General features: G+C 50.2%; 1 protein-coding gene across 9 annotated transcripts in view; it reads right to left on the bottom strand.

Moving 5' to 3' along the window:
- Window positions 1-26,885, bottom strand: part of PNPLA7 (patatin like domain 7, lysophospholipase) — a 557,191-nt gene that overhangs the window by 373,272 nt on the left and 157,034 nt on the right. For 7 of the 9 annotated variants that reach the window (XM_075060490.1, XM_075060495.1, XM_075060491.1 and 4 more), the window contains 3 exons: window positions 25,160-25,288; window positions 22,977-23,057; window positions 8,913-9,057 (listed from right to left, as the gene is read on the bottom strand). In XM_075060490.1, the coding sequence (XP_074916591.1) occupies window positions 8,913-9,057; window positions 22,977-23,057; window positions 25,160-25,288 (355 nt within the window). The remainder of the gene's footprint in view (window positions 1-8,912; window positions 9,058-22,976; window positions 23,058-25,159; window positions 25,289-26,885) is intronic. The other 2 variants (XM_075060494.1, XM_075060493.1) reach the window with 1 other exon arrangement.

The following is a 26,885-nucleotide window of genomic DNA, read 5'->3' as shown; positions in this document are numbered from 1 at the left end:
ACCCCTCCTTTCTACACCATTGTCTCATCCACGGATTGAGACTCTGAAGCTCTGCCTGCCTACCTGGCCCTGCGCAGGGAACTGGGAGCATTTCTGAGAATGCCACTACAGAGGTCCTGGATTTCAGTCTCTTCCCTAGCAGCCTAAATTAGGCCTCCAGGATGCCTCTCTTACCCTATATAATTGGTATCTACATGTACCACGACCACCGACTCCTCCCCAGCACTACACATAAGTCTATCTAGATGCCTCGAGAGATCCACAATCTTCACACCAGGCAGGCAAGTCAGCATATGGTTCCCCCAGTCATCACAAACCCAGCTATCTATGTTTCTAATGATCGACTCTCCCATTACTAACACCTGCCTTTTCCTAGTGACTGGAGTTCCCTCCCCCGGAGAAGTAACCTCAGTGCGAGAGGATACCCCAACACCATCTGGAAGGAGAGTCTCAACTATGGGAAGGCTTTCCTCTGATCCCATTGACTCCTCTACTTCCCTGGACCTTTCATCCTCCTCAACAGCCCAGGGGCTGTCTGAGCGGAGGTGGGACAATTCTACGGTGTCCCAGAAAGCCTCATCAGCATACCTCTCTGCCTCCCTTAGCTCCTCCAGTTGCGTCACCCTGGTCTCCAAAGCCCATGCACAGTCTCTGAGGGCCAGGAGCTCCTTGCATCGAACGCACACACACACCACCCCGCACAGGGCAGGTAATCATACATCCTGCACTCAGCACAATAAAGTGGGTAGCCCCCACTCTGCTGCTGGGCTTCTGCCTGCATTCTCTCCTACAGCCACCTATTTAATGAAAGATATTGTTCAAATCAAGAAGTTTTGAATATAGTTTAGTTTACAGGTTTTAAAGAACAGCAAGTGAACCTTCCCCCTTCCCACTCCCCTTCCAAACTCCCTGTTAGCAGTCCTGGTCGCAAAGCTCCCTGGTCGCTTGCTCACTGCTTTATAAAGCCCTGGCTTTCTTGATAGCCCCGCCCACTGACTAAGGCTCAGCCATTTTACAGAGCTTTCTAGCTTTCAAACCTTACTTTGAAGCTCACAGCTTCCAACTGCCAGCCACAGCACATGGTCCTTCAAACAGACAGACAGACAGAAGCGGGATAGACGGTTCAGGAAAGGAGGATAAGTGGACTGGTTGTGGACTGGTAATCTGACTTTGTGTGCACCTTCAAAAGGGACACTTAGGGCCTGGAGGGGGCTTAGACTATCCCTGGCCCTGCCCAGGAGGCGGACGTGATGGCCTACACTGACTACATCTATTCCTCCTACGGGAGAAGTCCTGCCTGGACCTAACGGGGAAAGACCGGTGCTGGGTGGTCTGTGGTTTGAAAGGCTTCCTTTGGGTCACCAAGGTATGCACGCTGAAGGACTTAATGGTGTTACAGGAATCCTTCAGGCTAAGCAATCTAGAGTTTGTCTCCTCAGCAAACAGGCCCTGGCCATCAAATGGGAGATCCTGAATTGTTTGCTGAACTTCTGGGGGGAGACCCGAGGATTGGAGCCAGATATTGCATCTCATGGCGATACCCGATGCCAGAGTACACGCTGCCAAGTCCATGGCATCCAAAGAACCTTGGAGGGAAGCCCGGGCTACTATTCTGCCCTCCTCAGCAATGGCTCCCAGTTCAGCCTAGACTCGGATGGGAGAAGCTCTTTGAACTTTTGGACTGCAGACCACTAGTTATAACTGTACCAGCTCAGGATCGCGAGCTGGCTAGCAATCCGGAGAAAGGCCCCCCATTGAATAAACCTGTCTCCCAAACAAATCAAGGCATCTCTTGATTTGGGCACAGGTCCCTGCTGACCCTGCCCCTCTTTTTCATTCACCACCTCCACAACAAGAGAACATGGAGGGGGATGAGTGAACAGATAGTCGTACCCTTTAGTAGGGACAAAGGACTTCCGTTCGGGCCTTTAGGCCGTAGGGGGAATGAAGGCAGGCGTTTGCCAAATAATTTTGGCATTAGACTGGATAGTCTTTAGCATGGGTAAGGCCACCCTACAGGGACCCTCTGGTGCCAGGATGTCCACCACAGGGTCCTTTTCCTCTACCACTTCCTCCACCTGGAGGTACATATTTAGGGCCACCCTTTGGAGGAGTTCCTGCAGGACCCTGTAGTCCATGGATGGTGGACCGGATGTGGTGTTACCCGCCACCACCTCATAAGGAGAGGACGAGGAAGACACAACCAGCAGGACTGGTTCCATGGCGGCCTCTGGCTCCTCCGGGACCAGCTCATCCCGAGCCCCAGCTGTAGCCTCCACCGGAGGTGGGGTTAGATCCGGGTTTTGCGAGGGATCCTGAGGCAGGCAGCTGATGGTTGCTTCAGGAAGGCAAGACGCAGAACGGGACAGTGAGGGAGCACCGGGGGGCCCCACATTGGGCCTGATGGTACACCCAAGTGGTCCAGAATTGCCACTGGGGCAAAGAAGCATCCTGTCTAAGACTTCCCGGCCCAGATCTGGGCGCTTCCGATGCCCACGATGTTCTGCCTGACCTGAAGGAGGTGGACGTTGAGCGGGATGGCCTAGGGGGAGTGGTGCGGGACTGCCCCATGGCAGCTTCCTCCTTCTTGAACGGGCGAGATGAGTGCTATGGGGAATAACAAGGGTCGGACAGTGACTGGCAGTGTCAGTGTGGAGAATGGCAACGAAATGCAGAGCGATGCCATGGAGTACAGCAGTGCCGAGATGGGGTGCAGTGCCGTGACAGAGCGGTATCACAATCGAGGCCCTTGCTGAAGCAAGGACCATTGTCCGGAACGGGATCTGGAATGGCGCCACAAATGGGACTGGTGCCATGCTGGGGAGTGGTGCCGTGTCAGGGAGCAACGACTGAGAAGTGCAGTCTGAGGTTGATGCGAGTGGTGCCACGAGGTCACAGACTGGGATCCAGACCTCGAGCGGAACCAGGTCCTGCTGCAGACGGAGGAGTTGTTCTAAACTAATGTCCCTCTCCTCTAATGTGAGGCTTGAAGGCCGTGCAGATCTGCCTGATGGGCTTCTCCCAGATACCGGAGATAGGAGTCATGGGGGTTGCCCGTGGGCATAGGCTTGGCACAAAAGCTACAGGGTTTGAAGCCCTGGAACAGCATGCCCCGGAGCCCTGTGGGGCACTCGTTGAAGGGGAAAACTCCCCAACCCCTAAAGACTACAATTAACAACTAGAAAAGAACAATTAACTAACAATGGGTAACTATATACAAAGATAAGCAGAAGACCTAGGGATTAGTGGAGCACTTGCAAGCAAGAGATCACTGTTCCAACAACTATCACTGGCGGTAAGAAGGGGTGTCGGCCCAGCAGGGTCGTATACAGAGCGCTATACCAGCGCCACTCCAGGGGCTCCACAGCCGGCCCAACAGGTAGCTGCTAGGGAAAAGTTTCCAACAGCCATGCGCACACACCTAACTGGAATTGATATAAGCACTCGAAGAACTACTGACATGCTTCGAGATGAGTATCACTGTGGGTGCTCCACTCCAGGTGCTGCTGTGCCCCTGCGCCTTCACTCAGAGATTTTTACAGCAGTACTCTCGCAGTGCCTACTTCACGTGCCGAATGTGCCTCAATAACGCGTGCATGCGGCCAAGGCTCCTCAGTTCCTTCTCTACAACGGAAATCGCTCCAAACTCTGAAGTAGAGGGGAGAAGGGTGGGTAGTGGAGCACCCACAGGGACAATCATCAACCTCCTCCTCTTTGAAAAAGATGTCCCTGTGGGTGCTCCACTCCAGGTGACTGAAAAGCAGTATCTCTTAAGGAGGTAGGGACTTCAGATCCGGTAAGAAAGCTGTAGACAGCATAGCTTGGCCACGTGTGCTCCCCAGCCCGTGAGGGAAGCATCCGTGGTAATTATAACGCAGAGGGACTCCTGTATGAACAGAACTCCGGAACAGAGGATGTGTGGAAGAGTCCACCATGTGAGTGAGTCCCTGACTTTGGTAGGTATGGATAGAAGTCTGTTTAGGCTGTGCATAGGCTGTAGACAGTGGTCATCCAACCCAGCAGGCACCACATGTAGAGGCGTGCATTCTTGACCACAAGAAGTTGCAGACAGTCCCAGACAGTGACCTGCGGGCTGTTTTGCAACTTGGTGACAAGATTCTTTATGGTGTTGAATCTGTCGGATGGGAGAGATGCAAGTCCGGTTGTGGAATCAAGGTGAGTGCCTATGAACTCCAGACATTGAGTAGAAGTTAATGTGGATTTGGTTTTGTTTGTTTGTAGGCACAGACCCTGGAAGAAGTCGATGGTTATTGGTGTGGCTTGGATGGCCTCCTCAAGAGTCTGTGCCTTGAGCAGGCAATCATCCAAGTAAGGAAAAATTATGACTTTTTTCCATAGGTGCACCATTGCCACCACGAGAATCTTGGAAAAGACGCTGGGTGATGTTGAAAGGCCAAAACGCAGAACCCTGTACTGGTAATGATTTGAGCCCATAACAAATCTAAGAAAATGCCTGTGGGCTGGGCATATAGTTACATAAAAATAAGCATCCTGCAGGTCGAGGGCTGAAAACCAATCTCCCTGCTCCAGCGCTGGAATTATGGTTGTGAGGGTAACCATTTTGAATTTTTGCCTTTTGATGAACTCGTTGAATTGCCTGAGGTCAAGGATGGGTCGCCATCCCCCACTTTTCTTTTCTGTCAGAAAGTAGTGGGAATAAAAACTCTTTCCCCTATGCTGATCGGGCACCGTCTCGACTGCTCCTATTTTAGATGATGATGTACCTCTTGGTGGAGCAAGTGGTCATGAGGGGGTCCCTGAAGAGGGATGGGATGAGGGTAGGTATGGATAGGAAGGGGATGGAATAGCCCAATCGGATAACCTCTAGCGCCCATCTATCCATAGTGAGGGCTCGCCAGTTGCAGTAGAATGGGAGTAAATGATGACCAAAAAGTTTGATGGGAAGTATAAGCGCTGGAGTGTGTGGGAGGTCTTCTATACCCTTGACCAATGCTTCAAATCTGTTTATTAGATGGAGGGGGTTGGGATGGTGCCAATATTGTGGGGCATCATCGTTGATGCCTGGGATTCTGGGGATGTTGCTGTTGATGGTCATATGGCCTCTGTTACTGTGATGTAGGCCAGATATTGTTGGCACTCGTAAGGTTGATACAGTAACTCCCCACTTAACATTCTCTCACTTAACATTGTTTCAATCTTACGTCCCTGCTCAATAACAGAACATGCTCCATTTAAAGCTGTGCAATGCTTCGCTATTACTTCGTTTGGCTACCTGCTTTGTCCACAGCTGGCAGCCCCCCGTATCAGCTCCCCATAGTGCTTCCCGCCCGCCAGCAGACCCCGCAGATCAGCACCTTGCCCCTCCTCCCGCCGCCTCCTGCCCAAGGCAATCAGTTGGCTTACAGCATTCAGGAGGGAAAGGGGAAGAGCGAGGACTCGGTGTGCAGGTTCCCCCATCCCCCTCCTGCCCGCGGTAGAGTCTGCGCTTCTCCCCCCTCCCTCCCGCTCCGTGAACGTCAAAAACCAGCTGATTGCTGCGGGCAGGAGGGAGGGGAGGGAAGAACGAGAACGTGGCATGGGGAGTAAAAGGGAAGGAGGAAAGAAGAAGAGGCGGGTTAAGAGTGGGGGCTTGGAGGAAGAGGCGGCATGGGCGGGCCGAGGGTTGAGCCCCTGCCCCTGGTGCCTGCAGAGTCGGAGAAGCTGCTGCTGCGCAGCATGCTTCTCCTAGCCTACAGCACCTTCAGCCTCCTTGCCTGCCTCATTGTCTCCAGTGCCAGTGGGCTGTGCCTGTGTGGGGTAAGGCGGGGGCACCTCCCAACTATAGTACTGTACTGTATGACAAAAAAAATTTCCCTGGAACCTAACCTCCGCCCCACCCCCCATTTACATTCATTCTTATGAGGAAATTAGATTCATTTAACATTGTTTCACTTAAAGTCACATTTTTCAGGAACATAACTACAACGTTAAGTGAGTAGTTACTATACCTGTATTGTCTTCTTCTAGGTGCCAGTGTATGGATGCCTAGTGATCTGAGCGTCACTCTGGAATCCTTCATTGTGTGTAGCACCTCCTTGGTTTTTGCTGCAAATAACTTCTTGCCATCGAAGGGTGTTCTGTATTTTGAGTGGGAAAGAAGAAGAGGTAAACCATGAAGCCCAATGCATCACTATGGCAATCGCGGTGGAACTGGCAACTGTGTCTGCAGCATCGAGAGCAGTTCCGTGCAAGAAATAATCTGCCCTTCAGAGACTACTGTTTTTAATTGTCGTCTCTTGTCCTCTGGGATGTCATTAAAAAAGTCCATGAGTTTCCCGAAATTTCTGTGATCATATTTGGCCGATAGGGCTGCACAGTTTGCCACTCTAAATTGTAGCGTGGACGATGCATAAACTTTGCAGCTGAAAAAGTCCATTCTTTTGCTGTCCTTGTCAGAGGGAGTGGACTGGAAATGCTGCTGTTTGTTCTTTTGGTTGGCTGCTTCTACTACCAGTGAATTTGGTGCTGGGTGAATGAAAAGGAATTATGGCTCCCTGGAGGGGACACAGTATTCCACTCTACTCTTTTGCAGGTAGGGAGTATGGTGGCTGGGGTTTGCCAGATATTCTTGGCAGGGTCCATACAGGCTCCATTAATAGGTAGGGCAACCTTGGAGGAGGTTGAAGGTTGTAATATGTCAGTCAGCTCATGCTGAGTCTCTGACACTTCCTCCAGAGTAATCTTGAGCTCATTAGCCACTCTTTTGAAGAGGTCCTGAAAATGAGTAAAATCATCCAGTGTTGTTGGGGGTGGGGGCATGATAGCCTCTTCTGATGAGGTGGATGGATTATTATTATTTGGAGAGGATTCAGGTGCCTCCTCATCTGCATTCACCACTGCAGGTTGCTCCTGTCTGCCGCAGAAGTGTGGACAAGTACAGGAGGAGATCTAATGTCGCCTCCGTGTGGGCTATACCAGCTACTGATGTGCCTGCTGTACAACCCTCACGGGTTCCAATAATGCCATTGTCCAGGGAAGGGCATGGGTGGTTCCATCCACAGGTGTCCGTACCAGGGCGGTAAGTCTTTGGAATATGAACCCCTTGGTCTCCTTGGTCCCATGCTAGCAGGAGCGTGAAGGGGGAAGGAATGGTATGGTGAAAAAACTCCCTCCAATTAATTGTCCTCATCACTAGAAAAGTGAGAGGAAATAAGGGATATCTGTCAGTGCCGTGTCTATGGCCTCAGTGAGAGACCAGTACCAAGTAATGGGGAATCTGGAGCTGGCGAGATTAGCAAATTGCTGGAATGAATAAATTGTGGTGCCGAGGTAGAAGAAGCCCAATATATAGCGCTGGGTGCGGCGGCAGTGCTATAAATTTGGCCGGTGCCAACTGGCGCGGTGCCATATGAGGAATCATAGGTGGTTGAGGTGTCAGTGCCAAGACAGCAACTGGCTCAGCTGAATAGGCACCAAGTCCTTTGTGGTGCTGTGCTGCACTATATTAGAAGAAGCAGACAACTTTAAGCCGGTAGCCTCAGCACCAGAGAGGTACGTACTGGCAGCAGCTGGGGTACAGATGGTGCAGGAGGTGCCTGGAGTATCATATGTGATGAGCCGCGGAGCGGTCAGCACCAACTAGACAGACCTGGTTGGAGACCATTTGGATACCGGCTGGTCTCTGTCAGGTGGTGAAGCTGGCCATTTTTCTGTTGTTTCCTTGTCCTTGGTGAACTTAGGAGGTCTTTGTATCAAGTAGGACTCCTGACCTAGGTCAGAGGCAGGTCTGAGGGACTTCTCCATTAGAATTAACTTGAGTCTCAGGTCTCTGTCCTTTCGTGCCCCAGCCTTCAGTTTACTGCAGAGAGAACATATTTGGGGGATGTGGGACACCCCCAAACAGCGAACACATTGAGAATGGCCATCCGAGATAGGGATGGCCTTTCTGCACGCAGTGCATCTCTTAAAACCTGATAAGCCAGGCATAGTATAAACTGTCTAACTGACAGAAAAAAACTGGGAAGGGGGAAATGAAACATCTGACTAAAAAACCAAACTAGATAAACTGTATAAACAACTATCTATCTATCTAAAGCGAGAAATAATTGAGCGAGACAGCTGAGCTCTGTCTCAGGCTGGGGACGTTGGAGAAGGAACCGAGGAGCCTGGGCCGCACATGTGCGCTATTGAAGCACATTCAGCATGTGAGGCAGACATCGCGCATACGTGGCCTGTATGAGTACTGCTGTAAAAATCTCCAAGCGAAGGCGCAGGAGTGCACCAACACTCGGAATGGAACATCCACAGGGACATCTCTCGAAGAACATTTTGTTCTGTAAGAAAGATTCAGACACATTCACTTCTTAGAGCTGAGGTCGAAGGAAGCAAAATACAAAAATTGACCCAAATAAGGTTGGAAGATGCAATTTTGAGGGATTTAAAAAGCCTAAATGCTCCCTTACTGACTCTTGCCAAAGGAAGATGACTTGCACAACCATTCAAGATGGAAGCCTGCTTCATTCTACATGCCACCATCGCTACATCATAGCCATGTGATGCTGCTCACTACTTAGCTGCCTTAATTTCATTTCTTCTAGGTAAATTCTAGGGAGGTCTCTTAGCTCAAACCCCTTCATATCTCCTGCTACTACTTAAGTCAGGTAATTCTCTTATAGTCTCACAGCATATTCAATTAAAATTAAAGAGTACTCTGGGGTCTTGCAAATATATTCATGAAATAATTTTTGAAAATTAGGCTTGGTTTTTCTTTTTCAAGATCTTAAATCAAGATGGTTCATATTAAAGATTTTCCGAAGACTTGGGATCTGTATCCAAAATGTAAAGACATTTTCCGTCTACCTAAATCAAACAAGGCTGCTGATACACAGCACAATACTGTGCTGCCCAGAGCATTATCAAAGGCGCTCTGTACACACTAACACAAACGTTACCTGTTTCTGAGGTATCCCCTGCTTTCTCCAACTTTTCTCCCTGTTCCTCCTCCGATACATTAGACAGTTGTCTTTTCACGTCTTTGTTTGAACTTCCTCCTGATGTTACACTTGCCACAGATATCAATGGAATGGCCTGGCTCTCCTGAGGGAAATGAGAGATGAAGACTTACACAGATTCACATGTGTACACAGTTTCCTGTGTCTTGCAGTGCTGCATATGGAGCAGAATATAGGTTAGGATCTTTAAAAAGGGTAAGATAACTGTAGTCTCTTTGAATAACACATCCAAAGCAGGAAAGCCCAATGTCATCTTTGTGTAGCAAAACCTATGTTCACAGGTACTCTGCCGCCAATGTAACATCATTAGTCTGAGGGGAGTGCAGGAGTCAGGGCAGAGTGTGTGTGAAAGGGGTGCAGGAGTCAGGGCAGAGTGCTGGGGTCGTGGGAGTGCTCCCAGCCCCTTACCCTGAGCATCTCACAGCAGGAGGTTGGAGGGGGTATACCCTAATTCCACCCCCTTCCCCAAGACCCCATCTTTGCCTCTTCTCTACCTCCTCCCCCCTCCCCACGCCAGCAAACAGCTGATCGGTGGCAGGGAGAGGGGGAGAAGCGGGAACGCAGCACGCTGGGGGAAGAAGTAGGAGAGTGGGGAGCTTGGATGCCAGCAGCAGGAGAGAGCCCCCGGAGCCAGCAGCACCAAGCTTCTGCCTCCAGAAGAGAGTGGGGGGAGGAGAAGACCAGCCAGGCCGGGGCCCCTTCGGAGCATGGGACCGATGCCATAGTGCTACTGGTGCCATGGTAAATCTGCTACTGCCTCCAGTGGCTAGAAGGGCCAGGTGCAGGCCAAAGCTAATCAGGTCCCAGCAGGCTAGACAAAAACTAAAATTAGAGTGAGCTTGCTGTGTGAGACACTCCACTGGTTCAGGCTAACCTGTGACAGTCTCATTAGCTCTGCAGAGCCTCTGAATTTATGAGAGAGAGATTCTAACTCATATGAGCAAAACTGTCAGCTAACTTCCAATTATTTAATCTTTGCTGCTGGTGATAAAGGAAGAGACAGCAAGAGCACTACCTGAGATTCTGTAATGTTAGCACTTAGAGAAATTTTAAGATTGCATACTAAGCAAATCTGCTATGGAAACAAAAATAGGAGAGATGAGAAAAGGAGTCCCCAAAGTCACTTTTCTAACCACACAGATTCAACTGAGCATTGTGCATCTTTCTTTTTACACATACACACACACTTCACAGTTACTGCCTGGAATAATAGTTACAAGCTATGCCAAGAAATAACAATAGTACACACACTGTATTATAGGTCTGCGACATGCAGTGAGCTCAGGCATAGAATCTCAAGGTTGGAAGGGACCTCAGGAGGTCATCTAGTCCAACCCCCTGCTCAAAGCAGGACCAATCCCCAGATAGATTTTTGCCCCAGATCCCTATATAGCCCTCTCAAGGACTGAACTCACAACCCTGGTTAGCAAGCCAATGCTCAAACCACTGAGCTCTCTCTCCCCCATATAATCCTATTAAAGAATGCACATATTCCCAGGACACGGTATAACAGCATGCTCATTTAAATGATTGTAGGGAGGTGTGGACATCGATTAATAATGCTTTTCATTTTGAAGAAGCCATATGTGACGTTGCACTCCATAATGTTTTATGGAAATATGCTTATGAGTGTAAATATGATGCAACTGGAATGCGCTATATGCAAAAGGTCTCTGGTAAGGTACCATTACAAAGCTTATAATCTATGGAGTGTGTTCATCCTATTTGTATGTATGTATCCTTCTTGTATGTGACACGAGAAATATAAAGTATAACTCTGAGGTACTATTGTAATTATGCAAAGTGTGGGCCACTTATGATCGTTTAGAATCTTGATGGCTCCCATTGACTAGGACAATTGGTTGTAAATGGCTCTATTTACCTGCAGGCCTTCCTGTGTTCGTGTAAGCCAACCTAGGCAGAATGGTGGAATTCATCTTAAACCTGCTGCTTTTCCATTTAGAAAGGGGGGTGGGGATCCAGAGAGACAAAAGATTCCCGCCTTGTACCAAAGCAATAAAAGGGGGTGGAGCAGAAGAAGGCAGCGGCAGTCATGAGAACACCTCTGCTTTTCACGTAAGATGCCTGCTGGAACTAACAAGGACTGTACTAGGGGAAAGGATTGGGCCCAGAGTAGGAAGGAGTCTAGTCTGTGAAAGAAGCTTATTGGAATATCTTCAAGGGTCAGATTTACCTTAAAAAAAGTTTCTTAACATATTAGGCTCAGACTGACATGTTTTGTTTTATTTTGCTTGGTAACTTACTTTGTTCTGTCTGTTATTACTAGAAGCCTCTTAAATCCTACTTTTTAAACTTAATAAAATCACTCTTGTTTATTAATTAACCCAGAGTAAGTGATTAATACCTGGGGTAGCAAACAGCTGTGCATATCTCTCTATCAGTGTTATAGAGGGCAGACAATTTATGAGTTTACTCTATATAAGCTTTATACAGAGTAAAACAGATTTATTTGGGGTTTGGATCCCATTGGGGTCTGGAGAAAGGTGACCTGCTGACAAGTTAAAGTCTGTAGGTTTGGGGGCGTGGACCAGACCTGGGTCTGTGTTACAGCAGGCTTGCGTGTCTGGCTCAATAAGGCAGGGTTCTGAGTACCAAGCTGGCAAGGAAAATGGTCTCAGAGGTAATTCCAGCATGTCAGATGACAGTCCCAAGGGGGTCTATGTGACCAAATCCATCACACCATATTATCAAATATTTAGTAAGATCCCCAAGTTAATGAGAAAATGAGTCAATGCATATTCTCACCATGCTCTTCAGGGTCCAAGATAAACCACAAGGCAGACTTGAGTCGGGTGCAAAAGTCAACACAGAGTTTACTGAAGCAGGTTCTAACCCTTCCTGGGCAGGAGTTCCCTGCAACAGTCTAGTTAGGGCCTTGACAGGCCTGTCCTGGATAGCACAAACAGCCAAAGAGCCCTTTCTGTAGTAAAGCAAAGAAATAGCTCCAAAAAAACAATAGTCCTGTGCCAGACCTATGATCCTCTGGGGCGTTCTGGCAGACAGCAGTCTCTGCAGAGGTTCTGAGCTGGTCCTTTCCTCAGGAACCAAAGGACAGGAGTCTGTGCTCCTTGCTGGTCAGCCACCTACTGAGCTGTTCTCTTCCCTTTTAATTACCCCCTGCATCACGAGACAATGAGTGCAGGTGAGGCCGAGTGAGCCCATTGCAGATCATTAACCCTTGCTCACTCAGAGTGGGGTTAGTATGCCCTCATCAGACACACAAACAGCCACGAAATGACATGTTTTCAAACCTCCATGTGGCAGTGCGACGACTCACTGGTGTGAGTCCTCCTGCTGGTCGTCCTGGGAATTAGGTCTTCCAGCCCAGAGCACCCTCTGCAGGCTCGTGTCTTGCCTTGCCGTTGGCCTCCGTGTCCCTCCCAGACACCAGTGCCCCTTTATGTCAGGGTTCTACTCCCAGCAGTAACCCACAATCTAGGTCTCCCCACCCAGGGGAACCCCAATCCCCTATCACCACCTTGCCTCAGTGGCTACTGCCAGCTACCATCTAGCCCCCCTCACTGGGGCGGACTGCAATCTGTAAACCACTCATCACTGGCAAGGGGGGTTTGCACCTGCTGCCTTTCCTAACCCTGGGCTGTACCCCTACAACCCCAGTATCCTTCCCGGCCTTTAGCAAGGCCTGCAACCTGGGGGTTTTCCAGGCTGGAGCTCCCCAGCTCCTCTGGCCTTCCCCCAGCCCTGCTCCACTCTAGATATCCTGCTCAGTAACCAGGTAGCCAGGCCCTTCTCTCTCCAATGCTAGAGACAGACACTTTTTCAGTCTCTGGTCCTCAGTCCTCTTATAGGGTCAACTGTAGTCTGATTGGGGTGTGGACCCTCCTGTGGCTGCTTCCCCCAATCAGTCCAGCTTTTCCCCTGCCACAGCCCTCTCCCAGGGCTGTTTTAAGCCCTTCAAGGCAGGAGCAGGGTGACTAGCCGCTACACTCTATCACATCTTCAATCCTATTTTAAAAATTCAAAATATATAATTCATATTCCAGAATAAGAATAAAATATATTACTTAAAGGAAAGTGCTTTTTAGTAACAGAGACATAAATATGCCCAAGAACTGCAACAGCAGGAAGGAAAAGAATGGCTCAAGATAAGCCACCTCCCAGAAACATGTAAGAGTTGTTAAGAGACAACACCTGAACTATTAGCCTTCATGATTTTGCCTCCTATCCAGCCCACCTACAGTCCTGGTTTGCACCAGGACAGGCAGAAGCATTGGAATATGGAAGAACAAGGGAGCTCTGGCAGAATTAAAAGGGACCCTATCTGCAGAGATGGGGAGTAACTGTTCCAGGTGAGCCAAGTTGAGACACACGACCCCTCTGAGGATGTCTGAAGAAGTAGGCTTGCCTAGGTTTCCATCGGGATGGTAGGACTCTAGGTAAGAGAGACGTGTGAAGACTGTTTTAAAATTTCTTTTTCTCTTATGCTTTGTTCCTACTGCAAAAAGCAAACAATATTTTGATTTAAGATGGCTGTTTGTCACTGTTTCCCCAGTCACAGACTTCCAAAAGGAAGAACAGCAGGTGCACAAGATCTGTTGAATCTGCAGGGCAAGCACAGCTGCAACACAGGATACTATAGGCCAGAGCCCAGTCCAGGAGCAGGAGAACAGACATTTCTCCCCATTACAGGTGTGACCCTAAGAGCCACTTTGTGCCAGCTAGCAAAAGGCAAATAAAAACACACTGCTGTCAGAATACTTGGCCAGACAGCATCTTGCAAGGTATCATACAAAAACTGATGACACACTGGTCACTGGTATCACTGCGTGATGTATGCACGGGTTGCGTATAAAGAGTTATGTATGCATGGCAGTAAGATGTTCTTAAGGTATGCTGTGGAAGTATCTGATAAAACAAGTTTGTCCTTGTTCTGCCTGTTTCATCATTGTAAATTGAGCAAGGTGACACCAGAGACAGTGTAAGTTCATTTGCATCTGAGTCCACAGGAAAAGCAAACTGAGAGGAGGGCAAGGAAGACAGGATGGCGTCAGTTTCTTGGGGGACAAGTAATTGAGGATAAAAAAAAACTTTATCTGGGGATATCCTTGAGAAGAATACATCTCAAAGGGTTACTGGACTATAAAAAGAAGGGGAGTGAGCCCCTTGCTAATCATCATTTAAATTGGACAAAAGAGGCCTGTGCTCTTGGAATCCATACAAGATGAATCCTTCAACCATCTGTACTGAAGACGCTGAGAACTGGCTGTAGGTGAGAAAAGGACAGTTACTTATTCCGTAACTGGCGTTCTTCGAGATGTGTTGTTCAGGTGTGTATTCCACTATAGATGTGCGTGCTCGCCACGTGCACTGGTGCCGGAAGTTTTTCCCTTTGCAGTATCCGTAGTGACGGAGCACTGCTGCGATCCCTGGAGTGGCGCCGACATATTGCGCTATAAAGGGGGCTGCGCGCTCCCTCCACCCTCAGTTCCTTCTTGCCAGACAACTCCGACAGAGGGGAAGGAGGGTGGGATGTGGAATACACCTGAGCAACATCTCGAAGAACACCAGTTACGGAACAGGTAACTGTCTTCTCTTCTTCAAGTGACTGCTCATGTGTATTCCACAGTAGGTGACTCCAAGCTGTACCTGATGGAGGAGGGTAGAAGTTTAAATGTAAAGTTTCAAGGGTTACCCGGGCAGAGCATCACCCTACCAAACCCGGCGTCATCCCTCATTTGGGAGACGATCGCATAGTGCGATGAAAAGGTGTGGACAGAGGACCACGCAGCAGCCCTACAGATGTCCTGAATAGGGACACGAGCCACACAGGCCACTGACGAGTCCTGGGCTGTCGAATGAGCCTTCACAATAGGAGGTGGGGGAACCCCTGCCAGGTCATAATAGGTACGAATGCACAAAGTGATCCAGCAGGAGATCCGCTGGATGGAGATCGGCCGTCCTCTCACACGCTCGGCCGAACCAATAAAAACCTGGGGAACCTCCTAAATAACCTGGTTCTGTCCAGGTAAAAGGCCAGCGCTCTGCGCACGTCCAAGATGTGCATGTGGCGTTCCTCATTGGATGAATGGGGTTTAGGACAGAGGATCGGGAGGAAAATATCCTGATCTATGTGAAAAGCCAAGTCTACCTTCGGCAAAAAAGCGGGGTGAGGGCAGAGCTGAACCTTGTCCTTATGGAAGACCGTATACAGCGGTTCAGACGTCAGGGCCCTGCGCTCCAAGACCCGGTGGGCTGAGGTGATGGCTACTAGGCATGCCACCTCCCACAATAGGTGGGAACACGAGCACATGACTAAAGGCTCAAACGGAGGCCCTGTGAGGCGGGAGAGCACCAGGTTCAGGTCCCAGAGCGGGACCGGGGGTCTGGTGTAAGGGAATGCCCGATCTAACCCTTTCAGAAACCAGGCCATCATGTGATCTGGGGGGTGGAAAGTCGAAATGGCCGCCAGGTGCACCCTGATTGAGCAGGCGCCAGTCCTTGGGTCCTAACGAGACAGAAGGTGGTCAAGAACAAGCTGGATAGACATGGAGGAGGGAGAGGAACCTCTATCCCTCGCCCACATAGAGAACCTATACCATTTAGCCAGGTAGGTTCGACGTGTGGAGGACATTTCTCACATCCTCAGAACACCTGCCTTCCTCCTCATTTAACCACAGAGCAGCCATGCTGTAAGGTGAAGCACGGCTAGGTTGGAATGGAGAAGACGACCTTCCTCCTGGGAGAGGAGGTCTGGGCAGAGCGGCAGCCTGCAAGGAGGGGCCACTAAGAGTTGCAGTACGGACCCGTACCAATGCTGACGGGCCCAATCCGAGGCTATGAGAATAACCCTCGCCCCATCTGACTTCACCTTCTGTAGGACCCTGCCTATTAAGCAGAAGGGCGGGAAGGTATACAACAGGGGTCACCGACCACAGGAGCAGGAACGCATCTGATATCGCCCCGTCGCCTCGTCCTGCTCTGGAGCAGAATCGAGGACACTGGCGATTCTGGGTGGTGGTGAACAGGTCTACCTGGGGAGCACCCCATTGTAGGAAGATCAACCTGGCTACCTCCTTATGCAGGGACCACTCATGCTGTTGGGAGAACACCCTGCTCAGGCGGTCTGTGAGCGTGTTGCTCTTGCCAGGCAGGTAAAAAGCCCACAGAAGTATGTTGTGGGTTATACAAAACTCCCACAGGAGTTGGGCTTCCTGGCATAAGGCCCAGGAACACATGCCCCCCTGACTGTTGACATAATACTTGGCAGTCATGTTGTCTGTAAGGACTCTGACCACCTTCCCCTGTATGTGCTGGCAAAATGCCACGGACATCAGGCGTACGGCCCCGAGCTCCCTGATATTTATGTGCAGGGTCAGTTCCTCTCGTGACCACATGCCCAGGGTCCTGAAATCCCCCATGTGGGCTCCCCAGCCCAGGTCCAAGGCGTCCGACACTAGGTCTAGTGAGGGAGGGGATACTCTGGAGCATGTTGCTCGGGAGGGACCACCACTGGAGATCTGCCACCACCCTGGGCGGCACCGTGACAACCTTGCCCAGGCCGTCCCTGGCCTGGGAGTACCGAGATGCCAGCCAGAGCTGAAGGTACCTCATCCAAAGCCTGGCATGTCGCACCACATAAGTGCATGCTGCCATGTGGCCTAAGATTTGCAGGCACACCCGTATCGTGGTTACCGGAAAGGCTGGGACCAAAGGGATGAGAGCTTTGAGCATCTCGAATCTGTCCCGTGTGAGGGAGGCCATGGCCACCCAGGAATCCAGCAGCGCCCCTATAAAGCTTAGCCCTGAACCAGGATTAACATGGTGTTTAGCAGGAAGCTCATGTGCTACTGCACCAGAGACTGAGACCGGCCCTTGAGCAGCCAGTCATCGAGGTAGGGGCAGATTTGCAGCCCTTTTCTCCTGAGGTGGGCAGCCACCACCACCATACACTTTGTAAATACCCTGGGGGCAGTAGAGAGGCCAAAGGGGAGGACCGTAAACTGGAAATGGTCCTGACCCACCATGAAACCGAGGAAACGCCTGTGACCTTCGAAAATGTGGATGTGAAAGTACGCATCCTGGAGGTCCAGCACCGTAAACCAATCCCTTTGGTCTAGGGATGGAACAATAGAGGCCAGGGACACCATGCGGAATTTGGAACGAACCAAAAACTGGTTGAGATTCCGCAGGTCGAGGATGGGCCGAAGCCTGCCCTTCGCCTTCGGGATGAGGAAATACCTGGAGTAAAAACCCCTGCCCTGGTATTCCCGAGGTACCCTTTCCACTGCTCCCAGGGACAGAAGGCGCTCTACCTCCTAGCGGAGGAGGGCATGTTCCGGCACCCCAGCCGGCTGCCCGGATGGGGGACAGTTAGGAGGGGTGGAAACAAACTGCAGTCTGTACCCTTGGGAGATGGTGCTGAGGACCCATTGGTCCGATGTTATACGGACCCATTGCAGTCAGAAAGCCGATAAATGGTTCATAAAAGGCAACTTTATTAACTGGGTGGGGGGTACACTGGCAACAGGCCCGGTGACCGCCCTCAATGAGTCCAAAAGGCTGTTTTCCCAGCCGTCTGGCCTTCGAGGCCCCAGGCCATGGGGCCAAATGGGATTGGCATTGGGACCGACGCCTTTGTTCCCTCTGCTGTTTAGGCAGGGGTTCGTATCTGCCCCGAGCCAGAAGAGCAGAGGTTTGAGGCCTGGGCTTGTCCTTAGGGGGTGGGAGGTAGAGGCCTAGCGTCTGCAAGGTGGTGGGGGAGTCCTTCATCCCGTGCAGATGGGTGTCTGTCTGCTCCGCAAATAGGGCCTTGCCATCAAACGGCAGGTCCTCCATTATAGATTGGGACTCGACTGACAGCCCCGAGAGCGAGAGCCACGACACCCGTCGCATGGAGACTGCGGAAGCCATCATACGAGAGGCTGTGTCCGCTGCATCCAAAGCCACCTGGAGAGCTGCTTTAGCCGTGGCCGCACCCTCGTCGATCAGAGCTCAAAACTCCTTTCCGTCCTTGTCCCGAAGAAGGGGCTCAAACTTGGAGAGGGAACCCCAGAGATTAAACTCATACCTACTCAGTAGTGCCTGGTGGTTGGCCACTCTGAGCTGGAAATTCGCAGACGAATAAACCTTTTTCCCCAAAGGTATCCAGTCTATGAGCGTCCATGTCTTTTGGTGTGGGCACGGGCTGGCCATTCCGCTCATGGTGGTGGATTGACTCTACCATCAAGGAGTGGGTGGGTGTATAGGTACGTGTGACCCTTTGTGGAGACAAAGTACTTCCTCTTGGCCTTTTTGGAAATAGGTCCAAGTGAGGCCGGGGTCTGCCAGAGGCCAGTGGTGATGTTGGCTACTCCCTGACGGAATGGGAGAGCCACATGCCCCGGTACCGAGGAGGCGAGGACATTGAATAGGTCATCAGAGGGGACCTCCATCTCCTCAGCCTGGAGCTCGAGATTTCCTGCCACCCTCCTAAGCAGCTCCTGGTGCACTTTGAAGTCCTCTTGGGAAGAGGGAGACGGCACCGCAACTGAATCACCCTGCACCGAAGAGGTAGATGGTGCGGAGCCTTCAGCAACCGACGGAATCCTAGGCTCGATGTCTGGGTCCAGTGCCAGAGTCAGTGCCGGGGGTTCAGCGCCCACGGTCTGATCCCGGTGCCAGGCAGGTGACGCAGGGTGACCCTGAGAGGCTCCAGCCACGGAGCGAGGTCTTGGCTGCGCAGGTGCCTGAGGCCACGGTGCCCAGTGGCACCATTGTCCTTTCCAGGGAACGGCCTGGAAATGAGATGCCGAAGTCCTGGAGGAACGCACGGTGCCGTTAGAACGACTGGAATGGACTCTATCGTGACAGCTCCTGCCCCAAGACTTCGACGTGGAGGAAGTCAAGAGGTAAATGTCCGAAGAGGTGTCTCTGGACTCCCTGACGCACCTGTGTCCATGGCGCCTCGGTGCCGGGGACACTCCGGACACACGCCGAGCATGGCCTCTGTGATGGCGGGCACTTGAGTACGAGCGTCAGTGCTGACGGCAGCGAGACCTGTTCCTCTCAGACTGGCTGGAGGAGGAACGGCGCCGTCTCTTATCACCTCCTCGATGGCGTCTGAGACCAGAGGAGTGGGATCCGCTCACCGAAGAGCCAGGACGCGGAGTCGACGTGCATCGCGGGGCTCTGCTCAGCACCTTGATCCGGGAAGGTACCTCGACGTCCGACACCTACGAGGAGGACTGATGGGCGCCTAAGGGTGGCTTCCCACGGGACCGGGGGCCTGACTGAGGCAGTGGTCCCGGCACCGGAAGCGCTAGGATATCACATGCGGCCTAAGCTGCCTCTGGCGTCAAAGGCGTGTGTTCTTCAGGCAAGGCGCGCGCGGACGGGATTGGACTACTCCGCTCAGCGTGAGTCGGAGGTCTATGTCCCGATGGGGATCATGGGCTGCCCAGCTCGGGTTTGACCTCACTCCTCTCCTTCTCTCGGCACCACTGAGTCTTCCCCTGTTTAGCAGGGGAGCAGTGCCGGCTAGTCGACAGTGCCTCGCTACGCACCAAGAACACGGTTCCGGTCACGGAATCAGGACGGCGCACCGGAAGCACTTTGCTGCAAGTCAAAGACGAGGTGCTCGGCGCGGGACGGCTCGACACGCCGGTGCCGGGGCCAATGCCGACTACATGAGGAGAGCTTGGAGTCAGATCTCAAGCTCCTTCTTTGTACACGGCTTGAAGGAGCAGCAAATTTTACACTTCTCACTAATGTGAGCCTCACCCCGACAGCAAAGACACTGACTGTGTGGATCGCTTCTGGGCATGGAGTTGCAACAGGAGTCGCACGACTTGAAGCCCGGGCCACGGGGCATGCCCCAAGCCAGGCATTCGCGAAAGAAAGTTCAGTAAGGAAAGTTTTCAGTGAAACTGAACACCACTAAGGCTGTAACGCTGCAGCCAAGGCTGGAGCAAGTTCCGACTACCTTCACTGGCAGCAAGTAGGAACTGAGGGTGGGGGGAGCACGCAGCCCCCTTTATAATGCGAAATGTCTGCGCCGCCCCAGGGGTTGCAGCAGTGCTCCCCTACTACGGATACTTCTGGCATCAGTGCAAGTGGCGAGCACGCACACCTATAGTGGAATACACATGAGCAATCACTCGAAGAAGAACTGCCTGACACCAGATTGTGAACTGTTAAGCTTTTAGACATCAGACAGCACATTTTTCCTTTTGTTTTGTTTGTAACCATCTGTCTTTTTTTCTTGCTTAGTTATCACTTAAATCTCTGTTCTTTATTAATAAATGTACATTTAATTTTACTATAAAATGACCCAGTGCTGTGTATTAGGTTAAAGAGTGTCAACAGTGAGTCAACATGCTGGTGTGTGTGTGCACTGTTACTTCGGAGACTGCAGACTTCATAATTCCTGCCAGTGTCCAGTGAGAGGGACTGGACACTGCTGAGAGGCATGTCTGGAAAACTAGGTCTCACTGAATGTTACCTGCAAGGCTAGGTTAAGACAGGAAGAGTCTTGAGGAGTTTGTTGGGAAAGCAGACAGTGCTGTGGCAGGGAGTTGACACACAGTTAAAACTCCAGCAAAGCTGTTTCTTGCTGAGGCCAAGTGGAGTAATACATTGTGTGGCAGAGCTCTGACTTTGCTCCCATGGGTCCTGCGTTTCTAGGCGGTTTATGCTAGCCTCAGTGGCTCACTGTGACCCTCTCTCTCTAGGGCCAGGGTTACAGTCTACTGAGCCCTTTTCATCATAGGCCAGCAAGGAGGTTGGTGAGAGAACTCCCACAGTCTCTGTTGTCCCTGGGGGCTTATTTCAGAACAGTTTAGCCTCCTGTCCTGACAGGGGCTTAACTTCCCCTCCTAGGAGATGTTCCTGTAGTGGTGGGTTGGGGGGAACCCGGGCCCGTCCTCTACTCCGGGTTCCGGCCCAGGGACCCTAATGGTAGCAGCTGTTGGCAGCCAACCTTTCACTGCCAGAGTTGCTACATTTCCCTGGGGCACTTCCCCATAGATCTCCTGCTTCTCCCTTCTTCACCCTTACCTTAGGGCTCCCTTACCAATGGTTTGAGAGTGTCTTCATTAACCAGCCCTTCAGCCGCACTACCTCTCCTCTGGCTCCCTGGCTCTCCCCTGCCTGACTGGTGTGAGCCCTTTTTATAGTATCAGCAGGACCTTAGAGTCAGGTGGTCACATTAACTTAAAGGTCTCACCTGACTCTTTGCAGGTTAATTAGAGTCAGGTGTTCTCATTGCTGGAGCAGCCCCTGCTCTGGTCAGTCAGGGAACAGAAAACTTAATCCAGTGGCCAGTATATCTGCCTTCTGCTAGTCTGCTGTACCCAACTGGCCTGGGTCTATCACAATTGGTAGGGCCCTACCAAATTCACGTTTCCATGAAAATGCATCACGGACCATGAGACCTGGTATACTTTTACCCTGTACTATACAGATTTCAAGGGGGAGACCAGAGTTTCTCAAACTGGGGATCCTGACCCAAAAGGGGGCTGTAGAGGGAGGATGTTGCAAGGTAATTGTAGCGGGAATCACGGTTTTGTCACTGTAGCAGGGTGGTTACCCGCTCCTGCCCTGAGGCATTTAAAAAGCCGCCTGCGAGGGCTTGAAAGCTGCAGCTCTAAAAGCTGAGCTGATTGGGGAAGCAGCTGCAGCTGGGTCATACCCTAATCAGGCCACAGCTGGCCTGTATAAAAAGGCCAGGGAAGCCAGGAGCAAACAGTCTCCCTCTGCCTGTAGAGGGAGAAGGGCCTAGCTGCAGCAAGCTAGTCCCAGGGTACCTGAGGGAGCACAGCTGCGGAGCTCCTGCCTGGAAAGCCCCAGGCTGAGGCCTAGCACAAGGCCATCAGGTACTGGGGGTTGCAGGGGGCAGCCCAGGGGTAGGCTAAGGCGGCAGGTCCAAACCCCTTTGCCTGTGATGAGTGGCTAATACTGCAGTCTGCCCCCATGAACGGGGGCTAGATGGAGACTAGGCAGTAGCCAAAACTAAGGCAAAGAGGGGATAGTGGGTTGGGGGTTCCCCAGGGAGGGGAGACCCAGATTGGTGGAGTACTACCAGGGAGCAGCACCCCAGTAAAAAGGGCACCGGGGTCCAGGGAGGGACATGGGGGCCAAGAGGGCAAGTGGATCACCAGCCTGCAGAGGGCACTCCGGATGCTGGAATGAGCTAATTCCCAGGATAACAGCAGAAGGCGCCGCAGGGGTGAGTCTGGCTTGTCTGTCACCCTTACTTCTGCACTGCCTTCAGAACTGGGTGGCCAGAGAGTAGTTGCTGTTGGCTGGGCACCCAGCTCTGAAGGCAACATTCCACCAGCAGCAGCGCACAAATAAGGGTGGCTATACCATGCTATGCCACCCTTACTTCTGTGCTGCTGCCTTCAGAACTGGGTGGCCAGAAAAAGGCGGCGGCTGCTGGCCAAGAGCCCAGCTCTGAAGGCAGCGCAGAAGTAAGAGTGGCAATGCCACAACCCCCTACAATAATCTTGTGACCCTCCCACAACCCCCTTTTAGGTCAGGATCCCAACCGTTACAACACGGAAATTTCAGATTGAAATATCTGAAGTCATGAAATTTATTATTTTAAAAATCCTACGACCATGAAATTGACCAAAATGGACTATGAATTTGGTAGGGCCCTGCACATTGGCTTACGGTTCTGGGAGCACTGGAGAAGAGCATCACAACAGGTAAAGACACAAGAGCCTACATCTGAGGGGGTGCACTCAGAGGGACCAGAAAGGGGACAGAGATTCGGCTAGCCTGACAGCCATGATAGCCTCCATAATAAAAATGCCCAAATGAAATGTTATTCAGCAGGCTTCAGCACTGAGCAGATTTTATAGCTTGAGAGCTTCACTCTCAAGCACGATGGTATTAATATTGTTGCAAACAATAAATTAATGCTAGTTTTATACTGAGATTATGCTTGCGAGCTACTGAAGAGAAGACACTCTCACAGACACGGTTAGAATCAGATACATACAGTGTGATAAGAGTAAATTGCTTTCATTATACACTTACAGAATTGAAGAGCTCGGTGGTCAGGCCAAGATAGTTGTGCAAAGCCAAGAATGTCACTCTCTGGAGCCTCACCATGATGATCTAGGAGAGGTAGATCAAACACAGGGAGCAAGTGAATACCAAATATGCCACCATCCACTAACCCACTCTTTTTGTCCTGTGACTGCAGAAGTGTTAACAGGCCATGCTACCTTGAATTTTCCCTTACAATTTGTGCTAACTACTTACGCTAAACATTCTGTTCCACTTTGCATTTTGCTGTGATGCTGAGAATACCTTTTCCCACAGCTGAAAAAGAGTGCTTTGCGGTTTGAAAGCTTGGGACTCACAATCAAGAGACACAGTAGGTGGCTGAGCCAGAGATACCACCCAAAAGACTTGACACCATAGGTGTCAACTCTGTGGGTGCTCCAGGACTGGAGCACCCACGGGAAAAAAAATAGTGGGTGCTTAAGCACCAATTGGAGGATCAGCTATTGCATGGACAGACCCCATCAGCTGTTTGCGCCACTGCAGCCAATCAGCTCTCCAAATCTGGCCAATCGGGTGGCTTCAGGACAAAATTTCTTCAGCTGTTTTTTGGCAGAGGCCAGGTTCCCAGCCCTGCTCTGATTGCAGCAAGCAAGGTGAGTCTTTTTCCGGCAGGGGAGCAGCTGGGGCAGCAGTGGCCAGAACCTTCTGAGCTTGGCCTCAGGAGGCTGGGTGGAGGCAGTGTGGAGGCCAGCGCTTCTCGCTGGTGCGGGGGTGGGGTGGAGTGGCTTGTGCGGGCGGGCGGGGCCAGGCGCCAGCTAGCTAAGCAGATACCAGTGTCTGGCACCTCTCTTTGGTATGAGACTCAATCTCAACTTGGGGAGGGTGAGATGTTTTTGTTTGTTTTTATATAAATTACAATCTCAAGGGGCACCTTGGGTCTTGGTGTCCAATTTTTAGAGGCTCCTGCAAGGAACTATAAAGGGCCTATACACTGTTGCATAACAAGTAATGATGTATTGTCATGACATCTTGATGTCTAAAACCTTCTTAAACAGCATTATGATCCAAATCTACAGTTCTCCTACAGTACATCATTTCTCACTTTAGCATTTCCTTTGTCACTCTCCACTTTTAACTAGACTTCCTCTTTCTTCACCACTTCTCTCTGTCTCCCAAACATCTTGTCTGGATATGGATTAAGGTTGCTTTATTACCAAGAGGCTGATCTATGTCTATTCAATTTTGGAAAAAAACCAACTTTTGATTTCCAGAGTGCCTGAGGCACCCAACGATTGCTCAGATTCTAATCCCATCTTTTTCAAGATCTTTCAAAAAACGGGACAGCGTATTGGGGTTAGCGAGGGAATGACATATGGACCAGCCAAGGAAAGACACTATGTCATGAACTAGACGACACTGGAACTTACTGAGGGGCAATAAGCTGTCTTCATTGCCTAGATTTGCCATCTGCCCATTTCTTTGCCCCCACATATCCAGCGGGAAATTAAGATGGTATCAGTAAGAGTCCATAAAAGTGTCACAATAACACATGCATCTGACGAAGTGAGTATTCACCCACGAAAGCTCATGCTCCAAAACCTCTGTTAGTCTATAAGGTGCCACAGGATTCTTTGCTGCTTTTACAGATCCAGACTAACATGGCTACCCCTCTGATACAATAACACAAATTAAGTGGTAGCATTATTTGAGGTTATTCAAGGTTAGCATTATTTAAGTGCAAAGATTAGAACTTATTCTAAGTACCCACTGCTACAACAGTTCAGAGTTTGCAGATATTTGAGAAGTAAATATCTAGGGCCAAATTCTGCTCTTTGATGAGCAGAGGCAGCCCCCATGGACAGTAACAGGAGCTGCATATTTCTGAAGGCAGAATCTGCCCTCAAAGGGGAAGGAACTTTAGTACATTGGTCCAAGGAAAGGTGATGAAATTAAGCCAAGACGCATTTAGGAAATATTTCCCTCATCCCCACCTAATGTAAAGATCAGTCAGACTGCGATAATCTCCTTGGATATGTGGTGGCAGTCCCATCACTTGGGACACTTAAATATTAGACAAAACCCTGAGAATATACTAAGGAGAACAATTCTGCACCAGCAGAAGGATAGACTAGCTGGCCAGATAGGGAAAAACCTTTTAAAGGAAAGATGGATACTATATTTAATGAAAACCAACTACAGATCAGTCTTACCTGTACCATTCTGACAAGAGTTTCAGGGTACTTCTGGAAAACATCCTGAAAAACACTGGCTGGAAGTCGCAATATTGTGGATGGTGTTCCTGCTCGGGCTGAAACGGTTTTATATGGAGCAGGGTGACCCTATTAAAAAAGCATTAGAGAAATGAGTTTACTATTTGCTCCCTCTTGTACCACTGTCCACCTGCCTCAATTCTTCCTAATGACATTATACCATTTTTTGCTTTGACACACACCACCCTAATTCTCCAGCCACAAGAGAAAGATGTGCTAATATGCTCCACGAATTGGGAATAAAAGAGCTCAGGATGGTCAAAAGCATTCACAGGATCAACTCCATTTGCCTAGTAAGATAGGTGAAATGAGAAATCCCCCCAGTGTAGCTCATCATCAAGTAGATGAATCTGCTGGCTTACTGATTCTATAATGCTACAGAGAAAGCCAGGCTTCAGAATTAATGTCAAACTGATACTCCAGCTCTCCAAAGAGGTTGAGAAAAGTCTTTTGGAAGGTCTATTAATCTATACTACCCTCTATCACATTCTGGGGTGCATTCCAGATCAGTGAGAGAGATTGTGTGACCACCTGCACCGCAAACCTGCATGCCACACAATGCTTTGCTATTGTAGCTCCCAACTTGGGCCACTCACAAACAGCCTGCAGGTCACCTCAAGTGTCTGTGTGTAGCTGCAGCCCTGGGTCAACAACTCTGACCCCAGCAGACTGTCAGCAACACTCCAGCCCCCCTCTGGCTTCCACCAGTCTTAGTTACTACCTGCAAGGTGACACCAACACACTCCCAGTCTGAGTTTTCCCAAAAAAAATGTGTGTTCTGCACCATCCAGCTCTCTCCTGGGCAGTTTAGATATTAAAGGTCTGTAAAGGGTCAGTTCAACAGTTTGCTACTTTAACTGGAATTACCAAACAGTTCAGTTTGAACACTGAATTTAGTTAGAAAAATAAAACAAGTTTCTTTGACAACAAAGAAATAGGTTTCAAGTGAGTACAGGTATAAGGCATTGAAGTCCAAAATGGTTACAAGAAAAATAAAGATAAAACGTTTCCTAATAGCTAAAACTTAACAAGCTAGGTTCAAGGTAAAATCCTTACCACACATGCCAATATAGCTGACCAAAGTCCCATATTAGAATCTCCCACAGTCAAAGGGCTGGTTCTTTTTCTTAGGTGAAAGAGATGAAATGCATTTTCCTGACGGTTACCCTAGGATAAAGATCCTTCCAGCTGTGCGGAAGGAGTCTTGGTTGAAAAAGGTTCATAGAACCATAGAATATCATGGTTGGAAGGGACCTCAGGAGGTCATCTAGTCCAGCCCCCTGCTCAAAGCAGGACCAATTCCCAACTAAATCATCCCAGCCAGGGCTTTGTCAAGCCTGACCTTAAAAACCTCTAAGGAAGGAGATTCCACAACCTCCCTTTCCGTAGGGAATTCATTCAGTCTTCACCCTCTCCTAGGAAAAGGTTTCGGCCTAATATCCAACCTAGAACCTCCCCCTCACTAATACTGAGACCACTTACTCCTTGTTTCTTTCATCTGCTACTGTTTGAGAACAGTCTGATCCATCCTCTTTGGAACCGCCTTTCAGGGTTGAAAGGAGCTATCAAATCTCCCTTCATTCTTCTCTTTCTGGAAACCGAATTCCAGTCCTCAGTTTCTCTTATAGTCATGCTGCCGCTCCTCCAATTCTCTCCTTCCTCTCTT

This window comes from Chelonoidis abingdonii, chromosome 24, assembly GCF_003597395.2.
Source record: "Chelonoidis abingdonii isolate Lonesome George chromosome 24, CheloAbing_2.0, whole genome shotgun sequence".
Taxonomy (NCBI): domain Eukaryota; kingdom Metazoa; phylum Chordata; order Testudines; family Testudinidae; genus Chelonoidis; species Chelonoidis abingdonii.
The sequence above is the reverse complement of the archived record's forward strand: the minus strand, read 5'-3'. Positions and strand labels throughout refer to the sequence as shown.